Here is a 9,888-nt window from a genome sequence, read left to right as displayed (position 1 = left end):
GGCTGGTGCTAGCCGGTGGTAGCTTATGTTCTACGAGAGCTATTTGCTCACTTAATTGATGCCTGGCTTACATTTTATAAAGCAGATGTTGATAAAATGTAGTGGTCTACTCTCAGTTTGGCTAGCTCAAGATTTTCATGGTCATGATATATTGAATTTTTGTCCAGAAACTAAGCATTGGCCAGGCTTTCATGTTACATATTGGAAAGCTTTCAACAAGATTTCTGGAAAAAGTTGTAGGAGGTTGAATTTTGAGCTTTAACATGGAAACAGATGGCAAATGAATTACTGGAGAGGGTCCACATGATCTGACTCCATCGATATAAGCACTGCCTAAAATAGCCCTATACCAGTTTACCTCGGGAACCGCTGTAGAATCAATTACAGTAGCAACAGCTGGAGTAATAAGCTAAACCGTGTGTGTAGGTGGACTAACTCGACCCTTGAGCACCTGCTGAGATTTTGCAATATTCGTTTGCCTGGAACCTACGGTGCCTTGGAAGCTTGGTGACATTGAAACCATTGTAGAACCAGTTACAGGTTGAGGTCTATGGTGTAGTTCATTTCATTGCTCTTCAGCAAGGTGTTTATGGCTTGACTCGATCCTTGAACACTGGAAAGGTTTGCTCTTTACTAGATTGCCTTGGAAAATTAGAATAACCCTATACTACCCTTTTCCTGCCTTGGAAACCTAGGGACACGGGAACCCACCGTTGTAGAACCAATTACAGGTTTAACGGTCGTGTAATAAGCTCTATGGTGTAATAAATGATATAAGAGGTATTACACGTAATCGGAAGATTGTTAGGCAATAATAGATTGACTGTAAATTGCCTCATAAACACAACACACTTAATACCGCCAATTTTTCACACGGAAATTACATGGATTACCCCCTCTAATGATTTCACTAACGACTTCATCTAAAAGACATATTGGATAATCGAGTCTTGTGTTTTACTATCAATTACTATAAAATTGCATATTGGATGACCGAGTCGATTATTTTACAATCCTCTGTCATATAATCTGATTTTATTTCCCCAGAAAAGATTTTGGGTAACGTGAGGTTGTCCACTTCGGTGATGTACGAAAACGACGAAACTTAATTATCTTTTTAAGATTTAATTGTTGGCCCCAAAGATGGCAGCACACCTCCATGCAAAATGTGTATTATTTAACAAGCAGAACACATTCTACATTCGATGTAGGTGTGCAATTCTGCAAATGATGGCGACATTCATGATGATGATGATGGCGATAATGATGTTTTGTTCTTCAATTTATTCCTGTATAATGATAAAGATAAAGGTAATGATGTTGCTTACTGATAATTATGATGACAATGTAATGATGCTACTGATATAACAGGTGATTACGATGATACGATGAAGATGATGCTCGAGGTGATTATATTGATTTTGATGAAGATGATGCTCCAGATGATTATATTGATTTTGATGAAGATGATGCTCCAGATGATTATACTGATTTGATGAAGATGATGCTCCAGATGATTATACTGATTTTGATGAAGATGATGCTCCAGATGATTATACTGATTTTGATGAAGATGATGCTCCAGATGATTATACTGAATTTGATGAAGATGATGCCGCTGTTGCTTCTGCTTCTGATGATGATGAAGATAATGATAATGATGATGATGATGCTAATATAAACCTTCGGCAATGATATTCATCTGTGATTTTTGCCTTGCATTATGACCTTGCTCTAATTCAATGGTTCCAAACCTATTCAGTCTTCACGCTCCAGGAGCAATCAAGTGGACCTTTAACACCCCAAAAATTTGTTTCATCCACATTTCTAGCATGTGATGATGTGGGGTCCTCTCTCAAATCAAAATAAATTCTTCTCCTGCACCACATCACACCTCTAACACCCTAGTCCCACACCCCTAGGGGGTGAAAACACCCCATGTTGGGAACCGAGGCTCTTATTTAAATGACCTTTTTTAAGCCACGCTCAATAAACTTGGCACCAGTAAAATATCTGATTGTTTGATATCTCATACTGCCGAATGGAGCCAATAGGAAGGATTTATAATGTATAGTGTTTATTATTTGAAGAATCATTGTGTTTCTGTAAGAGTCAAGATGTTCCGATAATGTGCAAGATAAATACAAGCAAGATGGTTATGTTTATTTATTCACTGTTAGTGAAATGGTGAATTAATGAGTTCAGTTTGAGGTGAAAATTTAGGAGGTACGGGTTCGAGTTGATGTGGATTCGCTTCGCTTCTTCTTTTTCAGGGGTTTTCAACCTGGGTGGGAATTACTTGGAGGTAAATGAAGCTTTCTAGCAAACAATTTTTGGACTTTAAATTTATGTCGTCCTTTTCAGTCAGGCCATTTTCTCTGACATGCAAAATATTGCGTGGAAACCTTATACAAAATCACGAAATATTAAGGACTTTTAGCGAAAACGAGGGTTATCGATCGTTTCCCTAAAAGGGGTAATAGTAAGAAAAAGGTTATAAACTATTTACTACTGTTTAAATGGTCAGCCACCGTACACTGCACCAGCCACTGCTCCTTAAATTACACCGTACACCGCACCAGACACCGCACCGTAAATTACATCGTCCAACAAATCGTTCACCGCACGAACCATTACAGAATCAACGAATGTCCACTTTAAAATTTGTTGTACTCATACGGCATGGAATCTCTCTCATGATTATTGAAATTTGAAATTACCACAATCCATAACCAGACAACGTCGGCGGTAAGGACAATAGTGCATTTAGTTCAGTTACCGATAATCTCTGTGGTGTAGCTCGACCTTGAGTGTTATATTTCACCAGTCTGAGTGTTTATTTATGATTATAATAACAATTGTAGAGAACTCAGGAGAGTGTTATTACTTGATACCGTGCAACAGAATCAAAATAAACCTTGCACTATAGAGTAGACTAGATGTTTTTACCGTTACCGTTACAAATTGAAGACGTTAAAGCGACAGAGTCAGGTTGAATATTTCAGATGTCTGTACAGTGTGCTGACGATAACATAAGAAAGGGGCTAAAATAGCATGGTTGTGTGGTTTGTTTGACGACAGTTTGATTCGATACTCATAGATCATATTCCAATATGTGCAATGAAGGAGGAGGTTGTTATCGACGAACGGAAGTTAAACCAGTAGAGTGAGATCGTCTATTTTTAGAGCGACTGTTTGGCTCAGATTTAGTAAAATGCCGATATGTACATTAAGTTGAAGAGAGCTCGTTACCGAGAACACATGGAAGGAGCTAAAATGGCACGGTAAGAAGACATCTTTAACGTGCACAGCCTGTAGCACACGGGTCCTTGGTTTATTCTCTCATCCGAACTAACTCGAAGCTTTTCCATGCCAGCCCCTCTTACCTGCATCACTGAAAGGGGGAAACCGGTTTGAAATATTCGAAGGTATCATCTCGACCTATGCCGGGATTGAACCCTGGACCCTAAGGTTAGCGAGCAAGCGTCTAACTCACCGAGCCACAGCGGCTTCCAATTGGAAATGGAAGGGTTAGGGTTTAACAAAGACTTTACATTTCAAGGTATGATTCAAAGCTCACGAAAGCCCGGAGATGCAAGATTGAAGACCATCATTGGTGACAGAAATTAAAAAAACCAAGAAGTCAAGAATGTTAATTTAACACGTTAATGAGTTCTTAAGGGAGATAACTATTTGTAAATTTGATTTTTCAATGTAAAAAGTATGTCAGTTATAAGCAAGAAACTAACAGTTGTTGATTGCTTGTATCATGGGAAAGGTTAGAGAAACGCAATTAGTAGGTTTTTTTTAATGAACATAGCTTATTATGTTTTCGAGGAGGGGAAGGTCTGATTCTCCCAATCCAATTGTACAGGCCTAGGATATAACAAATAAACCAAGTACTAACGATCCGAATCGGAAAACGAAACCTGAAGTCCAAAACAACATTTTGCCGAAACACTGGTAGCAGCTAATGAACAAATACTTCATTTGAGAAATTGGAATAAGCGGCCTGGCTTGTCAGCTCGGAAACCCTTTCATAGAATCTACACAATATTTATATTCGAGTGGCTTATACTCTTCGAGAATTATCTGGCAGTTGCCAGGAATTAAAGAAAGAATTATTTTCATTACTGATCGACTTTCTATCACCAGCAGATCAAAGAGATGGGAATGTCTTTATAAACCTAAAGATTAGGTGAACAGGAAGTTGTAAGGGATGTCGGTTAATATTGTCGCCATTAGTACTCTCTTCACTTTCCTTGTTTGAAGGGGGAGGGGGGAGGGGGGGGGCTTGCATCTTCACATTGTGAAACTACCACGATCTTCACAATGTCAAGCTAACACGATCTTCACAATGTCAAGCTACTACCATCTTCACAATGTCAAGCTACCACCATCTTCACAATGTCAAGCTACCACCATCTTCACAATGTCAAGCTACCATTATCTTCACATTGTCAAGCTACCATCATCTTCACATTGTCAAGCTACCATCATCTTCACGTTGTCAAGCTACCACCATCTTCACATTTCCAAGCTACCATCATCTTCACATTGTCAAGCTACCACCATCATCTTCACATTGTCAAGCTACCACCATCTTCACATTGTCAAACTACCACCATCTTCACGTTGTCAAGCTACCGCCATCTTCACATTGTCAAGCTACCATCATCTTCACATTGTCAAGCCACCATCATCTTCACATTTCCAAGCTACCACCAACTTCACAATGCCAAGCTGCTACGAACTTCGTCTTATACTTAAATCCGAAGGTGTGTCGTATCTGCTATCTCTATCCATGCCGGGGACCATTCCAATTCCAACAGATAAGGGACCAGGCCTATTCGTTTCCTTCATTTTTTCAAAGTTAAGTTAGATATTACGAACTTCGTCTTATGCCTTGACTGCAAAAGTCAGGTTTCTTGTATCATCGGAAGTCAGCGATTTGGTGGTATTTTACAGTTTCAAATACAGCAAATCAGAGCATTCGACAGAAAAATTGTAAACATTTTGGCTAATTGTCTATAGATTTTCTGTCGAAGGCTCTGATTGGATGTATCACTTAAGTTACTGTAAATGGCATGGACGACTCGCCTTGTTCAAGACTCTACCATAATGTAGAACGACGAAGGACTGGATAATCAAAAATGATCCGTACAGTTTTTTCTATTATAGAACAATTTTCGTGTACCCTTATTTTCAAAAAGAGGATAAAAGTTGAAAAAGGCGTTCTGGTACCCAAGACAATTTTAAAACCAAATTCACTTCCAAAAATGGGAACCATGGCTTTTATTTATATACTGGAGTCTGACCTACTTCCCATGTTGCAGAACGAATATAGATGAGAATAACAAGAATATTATGTCTGGTTTTAACGGAAGTTTCTTGTTTAAATTTCAACTTTTATAGTTTACAAAAGATCTTTTTTGAATAAAATAAAATCGATATGATTGAATATAGTGTTCTATTTTTGAGTTTATGTGCAGGAAAACTTTCATGGTTTCTTATAGTTGATACGTTAATATGTCAGATCAAACCGAACGGGCGTCGAGAAGGTAGCGGCATACCATTGGCGATTTCACTAAATGGAGAGAGGGGTGCTGGCCTGGGTTTCCTCCATCCTCCCCCAACCACACACACACTAAAGTTTTACACTTGGAACTGTCCGTGGACCCCTTTAACAATATTGGGGCCCCTTAACTACCTCCTACTTAATGATTCATAAACACGCCACTGGGACTTACATCATGAGTCTTGCCCTCCCTCCCATTGCTGGTCTATTTCAACAGTGTTATATAAAAAAATATTTGAATACACGTACCTTTGTGGTCAGAGTAGCGCTGTGTAAAATATCCCCTGGCCAGAAGAGCTGAGACGCAACAGTAACAGCCGTTAGACTTAAACTTACGTTACCACCTGCGTCAAACGTCGTATCGAGATTATGTTCGTCGTGGAAGACATATTTACGGACGGCGTTATGTAAAAGAGCCAATATGATAGAGAATCCACCAAAACCAAGCAACATCAACAGAGCTGTTTCATGTTTATCTAAAACTGGTTTCACTCTGAAAATAACAAAGAAATAGAATAAAAAATATGGGCAAAGAGAAGAATAGATTTTGGATCTAGGGTGGGAATGGGGAGGGGAGATTCGGGCGGAGGGGGGAGGAGGGGAGATAGGGGGAGATGTAGGGGGAGTAGGGTTAGGGAATGCGATGAAACACCAAGTTTATACCACTGATGCTCAAAGATGTTCTGTCAGGACCAAATTTATATTTTTCGTTCTTTTCATTTATTCTATTATATTTAGTCCTAAACTAGCCACCGTAACGTTATCTTCATGTCTCACAAATTCCAAATCTTGAGAATTGCTAATTAGTTTTTATGCCCTAAATGAGTAACCGTATTGTTATCACTTTTTTCCGATGCTAAATCTAACAAAATTGCCAAATCTTGAGGAATACTGATTAGATTTCCTAAACGAGCCACCGTATCAATGACACTTTTTGTCCATGCTAAATATTCATCTCTGACAAAATTTCCAAATCTTAAGAATATACTGATTAGTTTTTACTGATATATGAATGATGGACTTCCTTTCGGTATATTTTTTCTAAAAGAAACTGGATCTAATTTGGTCTCGAACTTGGCGAGTATGATCTAATTAGGCGATAAGAATGAAGTCACAGGAGAATAGATTACTAGGTCGTATCTGGCCAATTAACCATCTTATTTCAGAATTAACTGCGTTATTGAAAATAATATTGGCATGCCGCGAATCATACACGCTTTCAGATGCGTTCGATGTATTCATCTGAACAATGCCGAGCACTGATTCAATAAACGCTGACAATACTGTGGAAATCTTGGTTTCATTTTAATATCATTCTCAAGTAGTATCAAAAGAAACATCTGATTTCTGCAAATTTCCATAGAGAACATGCGATTCTGTTCACTAATTTTGCATGTACAGTCGGAAAAGTTCATGAACCGCACATGTTCAGGAACAACGGTAAAGTTGTATACTAGTAGAACGTAAAACGTGTATATGAAACGAGTATATCAAAACCTTACGTTTCAAGATACTCCGACAGCCGACAAAATTTAATTTAAAAAAATGCATTACTAGAATCGTTATCTGGAATTTGGAACGGTTCCTGGAAATGACTGCAATATAACTGAAGTCTTTGATGGAATAGCAATAACCGCGAGGCTTGTAGAGATAGTGGGTTGAAATAGAATAATTACGAGCTAATTTGAAATATGAATTTGTAAATAATTGCAGTTATGATTGGATGCGCCGTCCGGGATGTCCAACTATAGGAATATTAAGTCTTATTTAAGCATTTCTAATGACGGCTGGAAAGGGTTAAATTGAGCGGGTATTTATCTCCGAGATGATATCTATGTTATTTAAAAGACCAGATTCATTTTATCTACCGATAGCAGATTGTCGCTTCAGGCACGTGCCTGTCTACCAATAGAAGTGGCGGGAAATCGATGGACAGACGTCAATGATATTGGCGGGAAAACTATAGAAATGAAAGAAGCAGAAGTGGGAATTCAATAATTGGTAGACTAATATTAACAGGATATGATGACAAATGACTCATAACACCAGATTTGTACTTAGAGCCTTTAGGATATAATTTAACCCTTTAGTTGTCGCAAATATCCCGAAGCTCCGTACAAATTCACTAAAGTTTTCTTGTTCTTACTTAAGTTTTATGTTCCGAAATCTATGAAACCTGTGAAAAATAACAGACACAAAGGTAGTTCACAACCATTTTGAATCATGCACTTCCTCGAATCTCATTTAAAGCCATTTCTGAAACTTTAAATGTGACTTGAAGGCTTAGTTGAAATATTAATATATTACAGCCTTTTCAAAATTTCGACTTATTTAGTCGAGTTGATGATTCAAAATGGTTGTTGACTACGTTCGTGTTTGTTATTTCTAGGTAAAAACCAGACAATTACCCCGTTTGGATACGTTCAATGATTGAAAAAAGAAAAACTATCTTGGAAAACAAGTTGGCACCAATGCAGTTTTGTAACCAGAGAATGAACCAATATGGCGACCAAACATTATTAAAAGCCTCTATGTACATAAGATAGATCTTCTAAATTATTTTTTTCTAAGAACTTTTTAATAATCTGAAGATACGATAGAAATCTTCAAAGATTTGGTCAATTTTACGGAATATTAAAAACTTGTGATTAGAAATCTTTCATTGTAAATAATTCGTGATGCCCCGGGGCTTGGAACGTGGTCTACATCTCAAGACTGTTAGTACAGAGAATGGAAAAGCATTGGTTAACCTACTTGTTATTGTAATAATTTACTAAACATTCCTCTGGGCGAGTAATAAAATTTCAAAGACAAAAATTATATAAAAAAAAGTATATTATAGAAGAAAAGAAAAAATAGAAAAACCTAAAGGCGTTAATACACCAGTTCCCATTCACTACGAAACGACAAAAAAATGAAAACAACAAAAATTGCACAAGCTATACATACTGGGTACGGTGCGACACGTCACGGCATAGCGTGCTCCGATCTAATCAAAAATGAATTACAATTTCGTTTTTTCTTTGTTTTCTGATTTTTTTTCCAGTCTGTATTGTAATCTAACAAGTTTACTACCAAATGTCTGTCCTAATGGTTTTATTTTCAACCAACGTAAGAAATTATGGGATAGAGGCTTTGATTGGTTTAAAATACTACTTTTGGGACATAAGTGTGGTAGAAATCTATGTAGATTACAGCGTAGAGTAAAAATATCAGAAAACAAAAGAGGTACTAAATTAAATTGACCGTACTCCAACACGATAAAGCGGAAAAGAAAAAACTCTTATCAATCATAAATTTTATGTTATCACTTTTGACGTACATATACTGCAGCAATATTTTATAGTCGTTTTAGTCAAATAGATGCGGCGGTTGTCGCGCGAGAAGACCATACCTACTCTTTTCGAAACACCTGATGGAACTCTTTTTGTCATGCTTTGGACGAGAATTTTGGTTTTTGAATGGTTTTACTTGCACGGATTGTTATATTCCATATCATTTAATTTACGAGCTGGAATAATTGCAAACAAAATTGCATAGTTTTTTCTAACTTAGCAAAAAAATTATTACATACCCGGAAGTTCCTTCTGAAGGCTTTAATTTCACGGGACATGACTCTGTATCATTGGAACCGGAAGTACCCCAAACACACCACAGTAAGATCGAAATCCAGAGGTAGCACTTCATTCTGATATCCATACTTTAAGTCTGAAGATAATTAAATCCGTCTAGCCACAATCTGGATCAATGGCGTACACATAACATCCTTTGGGTGGACTAAATCCAGATTCACCTAATCCTTATCCTGAAGATTCCGAGTCACAATTTTTCAACCATACGTTGGATCTTCAGGATTCTGACATAATTATCTTCTAAGCTCCTGAAAAATAACAAAACAAATTAAGATACATAAATCCTAAATTTTCATCAAAGGTCACACCCGATTGCCGACAAATACGAGTAAAAATCAAACCATTACCAACGATTCGAAACGCAAAAACGAAACCCGAAATCTAAAGACCATATTGGTGAAACACTAGTTGTAGCTTATATACTTTTCATACGATGAAGTGTATCATTATCAATCATAAGAACAATATTAATTGTGTGGACTCAGTTGATAAATCTAGTAGCAGAAGATCATTAGATATATCAGAAGAATGAGTGTGCATGAAAGCATAAATAATCTAACAATAAATTGTAATTTATCAGTGGGTGGTTCAGTAGGTTCGACGCGTGTCTCTGGACCTGAAGGTCCGGGGCTCAATTAAGGTATAGACTGAGACAATAACCTCGGAGCCCGATTTCCC

At 37.4% G+C, this 9,888-nt stretch overlaps 1 protein-coding gene across 1 annotated transcript in view; it reads right to left on the bottom strand.

Moving 5' to 3' along the window:
- LOTGIDRAFT_165098 (hypothetical protein) overlaps positions 1–9,277 on the bottom strand; it is a gene marked incomplete at both ends in the record, with an annotated part of 21,982 nt that extends 12,705 nt beyond the window's left edge. The window contains 2 exons of the mRNA XM_009061615.1: positions 5,828–6,071; positions 9,153–9,277. Coding sequence (XP_009059863.1) covers positions 5,828–6,071; positions 9,153–9,277 — 369 coding nt within the window. The remainder of the gene's footprint in view (positions 1–5,827; positions 6,072–9,152) is intronic.
- Positions 9,278–9,888: the final 611 nt, after the last annotated feature.

This window comes from Lottia gigantea (genome assembly GCF_000327385.1).
Source record: "Lottia gigantea unplaced genomic scaffold LOTGIsca_49, whole genome shotgun sequence".
Classification (NCBI taxonomy): domain Eukaryota; kingdom Metazoa; phylum Mollusca; class Gastropoda; family Lottiidae; genus Lottia; species Lottia gigantea.
The sequence above is the reverse complement of the archived record's forward strand: the minus strand, read 5'-3'. Positions and strand labels throughout refer to the sequence as shown.